General features: G+C 31.4%; 1 protein-coding gene across 1 annotated transcript in view; it reads left to right on the forward strand.

Moving 5' to 3' along the window:
• LOC107437786 (uncharacterized) overlaps nt 1–16,107 on the forward strand; it is a 68,659-nt gene that overhangs the window by 46,489 nt on the left and 6,063 nt on the right. Inside the window, exons 36-49 of the mRNA XM_043040975.2 lie at nt 485–1,047; nt 2,091–2,284; nt 2,717–3,096; nt 3,520–3,685; nt 4,359–4,610; nt 5,413–5,613; nt 5,744–5,988; nt 6,204–6,299; nt 6,423–6,635; nt 8,730–8,994; nt 10,481–10,671; nt 11,900–12,073; nt 13,983–14,144; nt 15,444–15,602. Coding sequence (XP_042896909.1) covers nt 485–1,047; nt 2,091–2,284; nt 2,717–3,096; nt 3,520–3,685; nt 4,359–4,610; nt 5,413–5,613; nt 5,744–5,988; nt 6,204–6,299; nt 6,423–6,635; nt 8,730–8,994; nt 10,481–10,671; nt 11,900–12,073; nt 13,983–14,144; nt 15,444–15,602 — 3,261 coding nt within the window. The remainder of the gene's footprint in view (nt 1–484; nt 1,048–2,090; nt 2,285–2,716; nt 3,097–3,519; nt 3,686–4,358; nt 4,611–5,412; nt 5,614–5,743; nt 5,989–6,203; nt 6,300–6,422; nt 6,636–8,729; nt 8,995–10,480; nt 10,672–11,899; nt 12,074–13,982; nt 14,145–15,443; nt 15,603–16,107) is intronic.

A 16,107-nucleotide genomic window follows, 5' to 3' on the forward strand; every position in this document is an offset into this window, starting at 1 on the left:
CATATCTGTACCCTTATAAACAATTTATTAGAATTTGCCTGCTTTAAAAAAACATACAGGGTATTTTGTGATCACCACCCTTAAGATAAAATTTTAGATTCTCAATTAAAACTGAAAAGTGTTAGAAGACGAAAAGTATAAAGGTAGATTTACCCCTTTTCAGTGTTAAAACTGAAAAATGACTTGAACTCCACTGCGCAGTTTATATTCGTTACATGGGACTACTGAATTGATCCGTGCAGAGGCCTCTCTCTTGTAGGAGGGGTTGCCTCTGACGAGTATGGAATTTTCGCTTCCTTTTTAACAAAGATTCTAAAAATATATATCATAAGTGATGATTACCAAACACTTTATATATTCAATGTTTCAAAAATGTGAATTTTTAACTAAATACAGAATAATTAAGTACAAATTTCAACAGTTTAAAAAAATTATTCGCTCATAATTCCAAAAACCACTCTAAATTTTGTATCCTTTTCATTAGATGATTGTGCTGAACAACCGTGCTTACTGGGTGCAAACTGTACAGATCTAGTAAACGATTTCACGTGTGACTGTCCTCCTGGATTTGGTGGGAAAAGATGTCAAATGAAATACAATCTCTGTGCCTATGATCCTTGCGTGAATGGTATATGTGTAGATCATTTGTTCTATTATAGTTGTATTTGTAATCCCGGCTGGGCTGGTCCTTCTTGCGAGGTTGATATTGATGAATGCAGCAATAATCCCTGCTCAAATGGTGGACAATGCATTGACTTGATCGATAGCTACAAGTGTCAATGTGAACCTGGTTTCACTGGTTCAAGATGCCAGCATGCTATTGACGCTTGCGAAGTTAAGCCATGCCAAAATGGTGGTACGTGCTTCGATCTCATTAATGGATTTGCTTGCCAATGTCGCCCAGGCTACGTTGGTTTGCAATGTGAAGCTGAAGTTGATGAATGCATAAGTAGTCCTTGCAACCCAAGTGGTACAGAACGCTGCGTTGATATGGATAATTCTTTCAAATGTACGTGCAATCCTGGATTTACTGGAGAACTGTGTGAGGTAATCTACTTTTATCGCATAAATAGTACAAGTAACTCATATTATAATTAAGATCTTTATTTTTGTTAAAATTGTTTAACAATACGAATTAGAAATAAAACAGAAATAGCGTGCTAAAGCAAATAAACGAGATCCAGAGACAGACGATTGTTTCTGTATTATCAGAATGCAGAATCATATATGAGCATATACATATATGAGTGCAAGCTTTTACTGAATAATGGATACGTGCTTTTTTTTCTTTGAAAATGATTAAAATGGTTAATTTATTTTAGTCGGTTGATCAATCGTTCAAATGCGTAGTCAAAACATCACTTTAATACACATTGTCGCGATATGATTTCCGATACACACTATCGTGCATCAAACACATGCAATTAATTAATCATGCAAATAGAACCTGCGATATCACTATGAATCTGATATAACGTGGAAAAGTGATAGAGTAATATGATTTCACTTCACGATATAACATCGGCAAATAAAAAGTCAAAATGCATGAATTAGAAGATTAGATGAAGGAAAATTAAGTTTAAATTTGATAATCAAATTTAAACTTAATTTTCGTGTTAGATCAATGAAATTCGAGGATATTAATTATGAACCTCTATTAACTAAAAATTTCAATTATTTTCATAAGTCAAGGTTCTAGTTTTGACAATACAATAAACTCATATATCGATACTATTTAAGTACTATATAACTAAATGTTCATAACATTGATAGAAAGAGATTATGACTAAATAATAATTGTACAAATAAAGTCATAAATATAACACGTACCACAAAAACTAAAGAAATTTTTTCTACGGAACTAAGCTTATAAAGTTCATAAATCCTCCAATAAACTATTTACAACTATCTAACATATGTTACTGTTTTTCGACTATTCATACGTTGTTACCCATTTCTAATGAATGACTGTATGTTAAAGTGTATAAAGTGTTTAACTTTATCCATCTTGCTTGTATTGATCCTTGTATTCATCCATCTTAGTTTAAAAAAAATTATTGATAACATATTTTTAATTTGTTATTTTTCAGTTTAATGTCAATGAATGTATGTCCAATCCTTGTATGAATAATGGCATTTGCACTGATACGGTGAACGGATTTAGATGCCAGTGTCCACAAGGCTGGTCAGGAGAACGTTGTGAAACTGACATCGGTGGTTGCAACAATGAACCTTGCTTGAATAACGCCAAGTGCATCGACTTGTTCTTGGACTATTTCTGCGTGTAAGTTCTATAAAGTCTAAAAATATTAAAAAATAATTGGCTAGCAAAAGCATTGATAAAAGTAAAAATATTAAAAAAATAACGGGCTTGCAAAAGCATGAATAAAATAAAATAAACACATAAAGAGATAAATAAAAGAAAAAAGCAAGCGATAAAATAAGAATAACAATTTTGATGGAACAACAGAGAGTTGTTGATATTTTGGAGAGTAGTTTTTGTTTTTGAATTTGATGTTTATACTATAACCCGTTGCGGGTAATTTAATGTCGTTACTGTATTTGTTGTGGTGTGAAATAAATGTTTTTTTAATAAAACAAAGAACTGTTTCTTAATATAGCTTGATACGTTACAGAACCATTAAAGTTGGTTTATAACAAAATGCATTTTCTCTTTTAATTCAATAAATTTTTATTGAATCTGTTTTCGTTCCAGATGTCCTTCTGGCACTGATGGAAAACGTTGCCAGACCTCACCGGAACGTTGCATTGGAACTCCTTGCATGCATGGAGGAATATGTAATGATTATGGAAGCGGTGTCAACTGCACTTGTCCTGCTGAATTCACTGGGCTTGGATGTCAACTTGATTATGATGCATGCGAAGAGAACATATGTCAGAATGGTGCTACTTGCGAGGATATGGGTGAACAATTTAAGTGCATTTGTCCGCCAGGATTTACTGGCCAGTATTGCGAGAACGACATTCCGGATTGCTTGCCCAATTCTTGTCCTCCAACTGCTCAATGCATCGATCTAACAAATGCTTTCTACTGCAAATGTCCTTTTAACTTTACTGGAGAAGATTGCAGAAAACGTATGTAGTAATACTTATTCATTGCTTTTTTTTACATAGTGTTCTATAATCACCAGCCTTAATACATATCGTTTTAGAATCTTAGCAAAAAAATTAAGTCTTTAGAAATTACTCTTAGGCACACAAGTCAATCATTTTTTTCTTACATATTTATGAAATATTACAATAATAAATCAATGCAAACTCTCTTCATTAAAAACATAAATCCTATCTTTAGAAATAGTTTGATAGCATTGAAGAGCAGTTCAACTAAAGAAATGCAGGATAGCAAAGAAATGCAGGAAGGTTTTAAATTTTCTACATTTTGTAAATTAATAACTCATTTTTGACAAAGATTCTAAAATTACTTGGTAATTAGAGAACGCTCTGTATATTTTCTTCCAGTTTTCTTCAATATTAATAATAATTTTATCCTCTAAACAGCTATTAGTATCGATTATGACCTTTACATAAATGATGAGAGCAAATCATCAAGCGTTGCACTGGCTGCTCCATTTGAATTGGGAACATCTAGTTTATCTGTGGCACTATGGATTCAATTCAACAATCATGAATCAGCTGGAGTCTTCTTCACTCTTTACAGTGTTGAGTAAGTAATATATTTTGAATTTTAATAGAGCTTGTTGAAATTTTTGGCAACAAAAACGAAGTTTACTTTTCAGTCTTTATAAAAATCCGAACCTGCAAGATCTAACGGAAATTTTTGAGTCCAAGCCCTATGTTTAATATTCCATATAAGTGCCAAAAATTCTAAAAAAAATATATATAAGCCTAGAATTCGCAGAAATATGAGACTCAATATTTGAGAATACCTATTTTAGAATCATGACATTTAATACTTTTAAATTGCTTGTTTCTAATATTAAATTTTCAGTATTTCTAACTTTTTTATCTATCTCTAACCTTTTTTTATCTCTCTATCAACCTATATCCATCGATCTCTATTTATCTATCAATCTCAATCTCTATTTCTCCCTATCTATCCCTATCTCTGTATCTAATTCTCTATCTCCATATCGACCTTTTTTTTACCCATAGCTTATGTGTAGATGTAGCAAAATTAAGTTATGCGTAGTTAAATTAAAATTCAACTCAAAATATCATAACACGTGCCTCTGTATTGATTGAATACATTATGAAAACCCTTAGAAACCCTTATTAATTTTTTAAAACTAGCATTAGCATGGCTTAGCCATGTTACAAATATGATTAATATTTGAGAAGATGGCATATATATGATAAATTGTTATATTTTTTTACAGATCATTGCATTTGCCAGTTGGAAAAAAGATTCTCCTTCAAGCTGATCAAGCAGGTGTTCTAGTAGCTCTGTTTTCTGATGATGTACCGGATACTTTCATACCCTATCTAAAAAATGTGCCGATCAATGATGGACAATGGCATCATTTGGTCATCATGTGGGACGGAGAAACCGGAACTGTTTCGTTGATTACAGATGCAGCTGTGGCTGGTACAGTGAATGGATATGGAGAAGGTTTATCTCTACCACAACAGTAAGTTTTTTCAGATTTCGTTCTTAAAACAAATGATTAAATTTATTTTATTACGCTTTTGAATATTATTCGTAAGAAAATTAAATCTTTTTCTCGTTTTTTTCGGGGGAAAATACATACACCCACAGAAAATTAGGATCAGCGTTAAACCATCATAACGGTACTTAAAATTATTGTACGATACAAATTTACTGCAAAGCTTAATCTGTTAAATTGAACCATGTTTTTGCCAAGTTAAACCATTCTATCGTGTAATCAAGCTAAAAAAAGTACGATAATATGCTTTAACTTCACATCTAAATAAGATTGCAACAAATTTCAACGATAAATTGGATCAAAGCATTCCTAAATTTCGAATAGTGTATGTGTGTGCGTGCATAATAATTGAGGCGATTACAGTTGATATCGCGTGGAAAAATTTACCAGAGTGCTTATAGGAGTGTGGAATCATTTATCGAGACTTTTACGATTTATTTGTAAATATCATAATTCGAGAGCCAGCTCTGTTTTTAAATCCTGATGCTCATGCCATGCGACATGTATAGTTGCTAGATAAGAATTCGGATGTCTTATTTAAAGAAACTTTTATAAATCGAATCATGGTACATAACGAACATAGGGAAAAAAGTCCTTATCCTGAATCTTACAGTGTTTCTTATGACGAGTTACGTTCGTCATAAGGAAGACGTAGGTAATTTACAATGATTTGAAACACATGCAAAATATTATCAGTTGTGAATGAGTTTCTTAAAGAGAAAAAACTTAATTTGTTACCACTTGAAAATCTCTTTTTCTGTTGCAGCGCTTGGGTCAACATTGGTTCCCCACTAGATGAACAAAATCGAGCAACAGCACAAGCTGGATTCCATGGAAGAATTAGCCGAGTGAATATTTGGAATAGGCCATTGGATATATCCTATGAAATTCCGATACAATTCCGAAGTTGTAAGAGTGCTCCAGTTTTATATAGTGGTCTGTTACTGAGATGGACAGGCTATGACAGGTAAAGGATTTTTGAAAGGATTTAATCGCTGTTTAAATTCGATTTTATGATACCGGTACTGATAAAAATTGACTAGCTAGTTTCATTGATATTTTCACAAAAAAAAATTACAAAATTTAAACACTTTCAGAGTTGATGGTACAGTTGAACGTGAAGGACCTGGAACATGTGGAGAATATATTTGTCCGGTTGGCTTTACTGGCGATGCTTGTATAGTTCAAACACATGATAAACTCCCGCCAAAACCACTGGAATGCCCTCAAGACATATGGGTTGTTACTCCTAATAACACGGCCCAAGTTAGTTGGAAGGAACCATCTTTTACTGATTCTATGCAAACTCTATACGTTATGGAGCATAGAGGAATTACTCCAGGTAAAATCATTGATATAAATTTTAAAATTTACCAAACAAATTAGACTAATAAAATAACAATCCTAGTTAAAATAATTTTTTACATATTAGTAGGTCAATTTATGCTGTAATTTTTTGAACAAATAATTTTACAATAATTTTTCTAATTAATTGAAATGGATTTTGATGTTGGACATCATGATATTATATTAAAATATTTCTGTCACATTCAATAGGCCAAACTCTTAGTAGAGGAATTCATCAATTATCATATATTGCCAAAGATGCAGAGGGCAACACAGCAAAGTGCGACTTCCGCATTCATATTCTAAGTGAGTCAATAAGTTTTCTCAGTTCTTTTTTAACTGCATTTAAATTGATACAGAAATCACATCATATTAGAACACTTTCTTAAATATTTTCGTTAAAAAAATACTCTTATTTTAAATTTACAGAGAACTTTTGTCCGATACCTGCACCTCCAGTGAACGGACAAAGGCACTGCTCAGATTGGGGTCCAAATGGAAGATTTAAAGTCTGTACTATTAATTGTAATTCAGGATTAGAATTTTCTCAACCTGTCGCCAAATTCTATACTTGTGGAGCTGAAGGGATCTGGCATCCACCATCTGGTCATGGATCTAACTTAGTTTTCCCAGCATGCTCGGGTAAGGCTCAACCCTTTTTTTCAAAAATAAGTTTTCTAATGATTTTAAAAATATTTGAAGTTTAAAAAAAGCGAAGCACAATACTATTAGATTTTGATGAAAACTACTTAGTGAGTTAGTAAATTTTTTTTAAATATTTTAATTATTATTCTTTTTTTCCCTCTAAATATGAAGAAATCAAAAGTTGTGCTATGTATTGGTCATTAGTTTTTAAATTCATGATTTTGTTTTCATTAATTATTTTTTTTAATTGATTTTTTTATTAAGCGGTTTAATCCTATATTGCGCTATGAATGATATGCATTAAACAAAATTATTTAATAATTGATTCAATATTTATTTTTTTCCCTTTAAATTTAAGTCTGAGTTAATTTTAAAGTGTAATGTCACATTACAAGAGTTTCGTTTATAAAAAGAGAAACTTGCTAAATGTGTTATTTTTAAAATATTTTGTACAAATAACAGTAAAAATCTTATGGAAAAAATATGTTTTGCATTTTTTGTATAGTTTTGAAGGCTATATTGCGATTTTTCAATCTTTTCTCCTTCTAAAAATGTAATTACAGGAAATCAGAAATAAGTATTTTCTTCAAAAAATTGCATTCTGCATTCCGTAAACCTTTAACAAAAATCAAAATATTTTTGAAATCTAATCACAATTATCTAAAGACAAATGATTTCGATAATAGTGCCATACGTTAGTAGTATATGGGGGGGGCTACAGGACACTTTTGCCCTTCCCTATATACTACTATTGATTTCCTATTTTTATATTAAAAAAAATTAAAATAGGCCTATATTTTACATTTTTATATGAAATATCAGTANTCTAAGTAGATTAAAATTCTGAAATGATTTTAAAAATATTTGAAGTTTTAAAAAAGCGAAGCACAATACTAGTAGATTTTGATGAAAACTACTTAGTGAGTTATTAAAATGTTTTTTTAATATTTTAATTATTATTATTCTTTCCCTCCAAATATGAAGAAACCAAAAGTTGGTCATTAGTTCTTAGTATATGTATTTATTGGTCATTAGTTTTTAAATTCATGATTTTATTTTCATCAATTATTTTTTTAAAATTGATTATTTAATTTTTTATTAATTGTTTCAATCCTATATTGCAATGTGAATCATCTGCATTAAACAAAATTATTTATAAGATTCAATATTTATTTATTTTTCTTTAAATTTAAATCTGAGTTAATTTTAAAGGGTAATGTCACATTACAAGAGTTTCGTGTTTAAAAAAAAACGTGCTAAACGTGTCCTTTTTAAGAATTTTTGTACAAATAACAGTAAAAATCATGTGGAAAAAAATATGTTCTACATTTTTTGTATAGTTTCGAAGGTTATATTTCGATTTTTCAATCTTTTCTCCTTCTAAAAATGTAATTACAGGACATCAGAGATAAGAATTCTCTTCAAAAAATTGCATGGCGGGCAAAACAATTCTGCATATCGTAAGCCTTTAACAATCAAAATATTTTTGAAATCTGATCACAATTATCTAAAGACAAATAATTTTGATAATATTGTCAAACTTTTTTTTTAAAAATTAATCTGAACTTTATTTACATAAAATTTAAATAAATAAAAAACTACGTTATTTTACATTCCACTGACTTTCTTCAATTAAAAAAAATATTTTTAAAGCAATAATCAAAATTTAACGACCTTTCAAAGTTAGTGTAAAACACAATTTGGTGAAAAACATGTTTAGAGTCATATAAGACCTGCAATATCTGAAGTTCTGTGATGGCATAAATAAAGAGTTATTCATTATGGAATGTTCCATTCATAAAGTTATATCGTAAGCTGTTAAAGCTTTTTATTTTAAACCGAAGTAATTTTGAAATTAAAAATAGTTCATTTTATTGCTCTTTTGTAGTAAAATTCTCTTTTTAAACTTAAGTAGAGCATATTATATATTATACTTTTTTAAGTTTGTCGTTTGTCCTTTTTAACTGTAATCTGGTATACTATTCCAAAAAAGAAAAGGTCCCGATTTTTATGTGGCCTGCTACGAGGCTTGTATTATCATATAATTAATGTTTCATATATCATAAACTGTTTACATTTTATGATTTTTAGCCAAGAAACCAGCACAAAAAATATTCAAGATTGGCATGAATTTCCCCTCTTCTGTCGTCTGCTCTGAATCTGGCAAAAAAATTCTACGCTCGAGAATTGAGAACAACTTGCAACGTGTGAATCGGGAATGGAGAATATGCTCTGATAACGTTCCAGGAGTTTGCAATGGTCTGAAAGTTAAAGTCAATTGTAAACAAGCAAGAGTGCGTAGACAGCTTGAAAACAATGAACTTTATGTCGTCGAAATATCTTTCCCAGCAAATAAGTTAGTATAAAAATGTTTTATTATTTAAATTAAAATATTTCGTTAGAAATCAATGTGTTGATAAAAATAGTGCTTGGATATATCGAAAAGTGCAACATCGTGATATAAAGTCAGGAAATACCATTTTTCATGACAAATAATTTGCTTAATTTTTATATTGCTCAATATTTTTGTTAACTTAATGAACATTCACTATATTATCGTATTCGTTAAGTATCGTTATAAATAATATATTCGATATTATCGTAATAAATTTTTATTATCTATAGTAATGACGATGTTATCATATTCGATAATTATAGTAACCGATAACGTTAGCGATATTATCTCAATCAATTTTTATTACCGATAGTAATGAAGATGTTATCATATTCGATAATTACAGTAACCGATAACGTTAGCGATATTATCGTATTTAATACTTACAGCTGTCAATTATGATCACGTTTTTATTGTTGTTGATAGTTATTGCATGCGATGTTCATGGTGATTCTTGAGCTTGTTAAGCATAATATACAATGAAAATGGTGTTTTAAAATACCGTTATTACAACTTTAAAAAACACAATATTTCACCATATTTCGCCCAGCTCTAATGCAACATTGTTTTTAAAAAATAGTACATTGATATTGAGCTTTTTAAGATTTAGCCAAGTTCAATCTTTGCAACACACAAGATTCATAGAGGTTTTGAATTCCATTTCAATTCCAATGTTTACAATCTTCTTCTAGAGTTGAAAATTAATCGAAAAGTTACACGTAGCTCACATCCTTCAACTACAACGGAATTTCTGTAGCTCTAGAAAACATTTTTATTAGTGGTAGCAAAGGTAGTATTCCAATATTTTAACAAACAGATATATGAAGTGAGATAGACAAATCGTGTTCTTTTTAGGTTCTGTTTAAAAAAAATTTTCAATTTCAAAAATTCCCGCTTTTATTCACTACCAATAAAAAATAAATCTCATAAAAACTTGAAATGTTACCGTAACAATCTTGTCTCAGCTTGCACGTTCTTAAGAAGACGCTATACTACAGGAGAAAATTTTCCTCGTAAATTCTCTTTTATCTCCATAACTAATTTAAAATTTAAAGTACAGAAAAAGTGAGTTCAGACACTAGTCGTGAAGTTTGAAATACTGAAAAGAAATTTTCAAAATATTAAAACAAAAATAAATTATGATGACATAGTAGAATTACGCAATGGGAAAGTCCTCTTTCAATCATTTGTTTGCATTTTGATATTTTCAATTTTTTTTCAGTAATTGAAACTTATGGCTTTTCTAAGTTTGTGTGAACTCACTTTTTCTATACTTTAAATTTTAAATTAGTTATGGAGATAAAGGAGAATTTGTGATGAAAATTTTTTCCCGTGGTATAATGTCCTCTTAAGCACGAAAGCAGCTGTTCAGACCTGAATATCTTTGAAAAATATAATACGTTGTGTAGCAATATGTATATATTTTTTTTATTTCTTTTGCAAACAGAGATCCTATTGTGAATATTAACACCCAGCAGAAATCCACGGTACAGAAAGTTCTTGAATCGGCCATCCTTCAGAATCAAGCTTTTGACATCCATGATACACTCCCAAATGTTTTGCCGGATCTTACATCTCTGAATATGATCACTGATTACAGCTGTCCTGCTGGTGAAGTGGTGGTCGCTCCATATTGCGGTAAGACAACAAGACTATTTCATAACATCATGCGAGACTTTTTCTTAAATAAAAATCTAAGTAGATTAAAATTCTGAACACATTTTTTTTAAGAATTAGAAATGTTTTTTTAAATTCAAGCCCCAAAAGAGTTATTTCCAAAGACAAGTCAAATTCCTCCTTTATTGTGGGATCTAAAGTTTATGAAAAGATAAAACGTCATATGTTTCATGGACAGTGATAAAATCATGATTATGTTATTGAGCTTTTTAGTTCTTAGTTTTTATTTTGCTGAGATCTTATGGAATATATGTTTTTCAATTCAAGAGATGACTAAAGCCTATTATCGTAGAATTTATTACGCCTTGTGTTACGACCTCAATTTTTGAGAAGGTGTTGGATGCCTGTGGATTCATTTTTCAACAATATGACGATGATCGTTTATCGCTCCAAAACCACTTAATAGATAAGGGGCTCTAAAATTATCACCAAGTTTGGGACAATTGTTCAGAGGTTGGGACTGCTGAGGGCCAGGCCAAAATCTCTTACAAAAAATATAGTGTTAATTAAAAAAAAATTTAAAAAAAAGAAAAGAAAATTGCAGAGAATTTCTTAAAAACTACACTTTTGTATAAAGGGTCTTAAATTCTGCAAAATATGAAAATAAAGCTTTTTCCACTTTGAGGAATTAAACCACAATAAATTTTGCCCTGGAGCACTTTTGTTCTGCCTTGAATATATTACACGAATAGCCGGTGATAAAATTGTCCCAATAGTGTATTTTAGAGCAGCGGTGGCTCAGGGGATAAATCTGCACCTCCCAATGAGGTGGCTTGTTGATACGAATAGTTTGCCTCAAAGTTTGATCCATAAGCTCCCTTCTCCTTTGGATTTTGTTCAAAATTACAAGACTATGGAGTTGAACATTGATAGAAGTAAACTCAGAATAGCGTCGTCTGTTAAACGTTGGTTATAAAATAAAATAAAATAGCGTCTATTGAGATTTTAATCTAGAGTTCAATTTTTGAGAAATTGAATCTTGAGAATTCTTTTTTTTTTTTTATTCTTTTAATGGGCATAAAGAAGAATAGAACTTTTTCTCCGTTCGCTACAAATCTTACAGACATATGCGGAGATAAAACTGTCACCCATAAATTAATGAAGGTTTTTAGGAACGTTAATAACCAACCTGTTTCATGCTTGTTGAAATAAATAATGTCATAAGTATAAGTTTATTCTTCCTATTTAGTGGAATGTGGTTTAGGTGCTTATTATGACAATTCTAGTCGAAGCTGTCTTTCTTGTCCGATTGGCACTTACCAAGATGATACAGGTCATCTGACTTGTAAGCCGTGTCCTAACATTGGAGAAAAACAAGGGGTCACGGAATCAATTGGTGCTCGATCTATAGATGAATGCAAAGGTAAGTTGAACTTTTCGATTTCAAATTTATTTAATAATATATTTAACAGGAATTCTAATACAAATTATTTGTCTAATGGGTGATGTTTACATGGCATGAGTGATGATTCTTAACATTTACATGATAGCGCGATTTTCTTTTCACGACTCACGGTAGTGTACTATACAAAACGAGTCTTCCTGACTCTAGCGGCCCAAGCCTAGAGTCAAGCCGTGCCGTCCGCATGTGCCTGGTGATCACACGGACGTGATCTCAGTCAACATCTTCCAGAAGAAAGAAGGCCTTCGCACGAGTTACCATAAACGAGAAATCTGATCCTATTATTTATTTGCATTCTTGTAGTCCGAACAGTGTGGCAACTTACTAATTATCCCTTACTGTGTTGTTTATGTTCGTTCCTTCGGACTACTAAAATAATCCTTGCTATGGCCTTCTCTCTTCTAAGAGGTGTTGTCTCACAACGGTACTCTCGTATTACATCTCGTATGAGTACGTTACGTACACCTTAGTGCGTATACTCTCGGAGTATGCGGGTCTGGGGAAGCCACTTTTTAATTCTGTCGACCTTGAAGAAGTTAAAAACCATCAGTTCGTAAATTTCCTTGTTTCTTTGATCTCTCTCTTTCATTTTGGTGACTGGTGCACGATAAATTTGTCGTCGTCACAAAATCCTCCAAGTTCCCATAACAAATCAATACCTCTCAATCGGAGATCCGGATCTCGTGATCCGGATCAGGTCAAAATTACGATCTGCGGATGGATGGATTGTGTGCGAATGTGTACTCCCAGTAAAACGGGATGTGACGTATAATATCAGCAATGTTGTCTCCAGATCATCCTCAGGGGTGTTTGCCAGACCATCGCAACCCATTGCGCAGCTCTAGAGCGAAGTAAATAAAAGTACCACACCGCACCTCGTATCTTTTAAATTGAATCTCCAAATAAAAATGTTTAAACACCCAATTTTTATATACTTGTATTTGGGATATTATACATACATGAGAACTATTCTTTAAAAACATAAACTGAAACAAGTAGTAATGAACAATAAACAGCATATCGATGATAGATAACGTGTACTCAAACCTTGACAGGCGTTTTCTTAAAGCAGTGTTTCGCGGGTTGTAGACTCAATTACTTCTTCAAATTTGATCAGATTTACTTAAAAATTAAACAGATTAGGTAGTTATCGTTAGACGTAAGTCTTTTTTTCCTCTTTATTGTAATAATAATTTTCTGTTGATTAAAGGCTGAAACATGGTTATTTCAAAGAGAAATCTTAACTGTCGGCTATACGCATGCTTTGTTTCCCATCATTTTTTTTATAAACTATTTAGAATTCATTTCAAAATTTTTAGAGCATTATAAAAATAAATATGGATGTTTTTTTACCATACAATCCCTCATGAGATTGCATATGATCAATTTATTATTTATGGTACAATCCATTTTATTAACTCTTTCATCGCGACGAACGAGATTACTCGTCTTCCGGAAATACTCGCTGTACTCTAGTATTGCATTAGCTAATTTGGTTATTGCTTGTATTTGATAATTATTTTTAAAAGTAAAATAAAATGGTTTTAAAGGAATTCGCGTTTTATTTCAATTTGAGTGCTGCGTTGGAACTCTAAGAGCCGAGAAAAGATACGGTGCGTTATTGCCAAGATGAAAGTGTTAATGGGTGTATTCAACTATCATTGTTTATCATTTAATTTGATATACGATCTATCAAAGACAAAATGGCACACATAAATTCTTATTCCATTCATTTCTGTCCAATAAAGAAATTTCTAATAATGATTTCCAAGTGTAGATTAAATTATTGAAATAGACTGTCAGTGCGGAAAATTCAAAATCATATTTGCACTTTTATAATTTTAATACTTTGTATCTATTTTAAATTTAGAACGTTGTATGCCTGGCACGTATTATGATGATTCTCTGAATCTCTGCCGCCCTTGTGGACATGGATTCTTCCAACCAAATGAAGGTTCATTTAGTTGCATGTCTTGTGGATCTGATTTAACAACGAAAAGTAACAAAGCAATATCTAGTCAAGAATGTAGAGGTATATTTCATGTCTTTCATCTTTTTTTTTTAATTGAAGATTTTATTTTTAATTAAATGAATACATTTGTAATCATGATTTATGTAACTCAGTTTCGTAATTATGATTACTCACGACTTAAAGTCGCATTATACTCTGAAAAGAGATGAGTCAAATTTCATCGAGCATGAACAAGTCATCACCTCTCACGTCGTTTTGTACATGCCTATGAAAACATGTCTCCTATGCGCGACAGAGCGTTCAGAACACTTTTCCAGCACAGTTCGACACTTCTTAAACACCACACATTCCGCACGATGGAGCAGTCGCGGTGGACCTGTGGCATGCCATCTCGATCACCGGATCTCAACCCACTGGATTTTTTTTCATTTGCTAGCGTAAGAAAACTTAGGTATACTAGACCCATGTGAATTTGGCTTAACTGCTGTTGCTACAGACAGGGGTCTGTTTAAAAGAAATTTGGGTCCCTTCACAAAATATCTTTTCACAAAAACGGATCCTTACGGACAAAATATTTTAACTTCAAAACGGACTCTTCACAAAATTATTTATCTTTTAATCGGACCCTTCACAAATTTGTTTATCTTCATTATTGTTTTGTTAATTGAATAAACCCTTCCCAGGGAAAAAAAAAGAAAGACGGATATAAACGAATTAAGTTTTGTCTTCCACAGACTCTTCTTCCATTAGTCGTCCGAAATGAATATTCTGCGTTCAACAGTACAGACTAAATACCAAATATTTGTGTGTTGCATCTCTAACTTAGTAACAGCAATTATTGCTGTTTATTTTAGAAAATTTAATTTTTTTTTAATTATAATTTTACAGTGTTGAGCATAATCTTGTATCTATTTACAATTTAAAAACTCCTTGAAAAAGTTTTTTTCAATAACAGGACCCTATTTGCACAAATTCACAAAAAGCAGAACCCTGGTTGAAAGAATGTGACTTAACGTTTATTTTATAGTCACAAATTACGAGTAATTTTTTCACAATTTTACAAAAAACGGATTTTTCAAAAAATATCTGGACAGACAAAATTAACTCAACATCCAGAATCTTCAAGAGGATGTGAAATGTGCTAACAGCCCGCGTGTCCATCACTTTGAACACTTGCTATAAGTTTTTTTTTTTCTAGTCAAAAATATCAGGATGTGCAACTTTTTGCATAATTCATTCGCTTTCCCAACAAGGTTCGTGTTAAAATTCTAATTTCTTTCTTTTCGACCTCCCTGAGAGGAAGTCGAGCAGTTTTAATACAAGACTGTAAAAGTATTCATGTGTAAATTTGATTTTCAGAGGAATGTTCCGCTGGATTCCAACTTACCAAAGATGGAAGTTGTGAGTCTTGTATGAGAGGATTCTTCAGACCGAAAGGAGCCCCATCCTGCATGAAATGTCCTTTGAAACGAACAACTCCATCTATCAGCGCCAAGTCTGAAGCAGAATGCTCGGAAGGTAATGCATTTTTGACTTTGAATTCGTCGCCATTAAAGACTTCGAATTTAAATGAAAATTTTGAAATATCTGTGATGAATTTTATTTGAAGAAGCTTTAAATGGGCACAAATCGGAACACCATAAATTACAATTCTGTAAATTCCTTGTTTTAAAATTAAAAAAAATTGTTTCAATATTATCATCTGCAAATTAAACTTTTCGTTTTAATTTCTTTATTAAGTTTAGTATAAGAACCGATTTTTCTCCTTTTGGGCAAACTAAAGTATGGGTTGTATGAAATCAAAATTTAAACATTAAGTTTTTATGTATAACTTTATTACATTTAATGTTTGTAAATTACGCTAAATATATGTTACGCGTAATTTTTACTATATTAAACTCTGTCTGACTGCGCTAAAGTTGTTAAAAAATTTGAATTTTCGATGATAGTGCTACCAGAGGTTCTACTACATACTAACTAACTAGGATGTATATTATAGTTACGTAGGTATTTATGAAAATTG

The sequence above is a fragment of the Parasteatoda tepidariorum genome, chromosome 8 (assembly GCF_043381705.1).
Source record: "Parasteatoda tepidariorum isolate YZ-2023 chromosome 8, CAS_Ptep_4.0, whole genome shotgun sequence".
Lineage (NCBI taxonomy): Eukaryota > Metazoa > Arthropoda > Arachnida > Araneae > Theridiidae > Parasteatoda > Parasteatoda tepidariorum.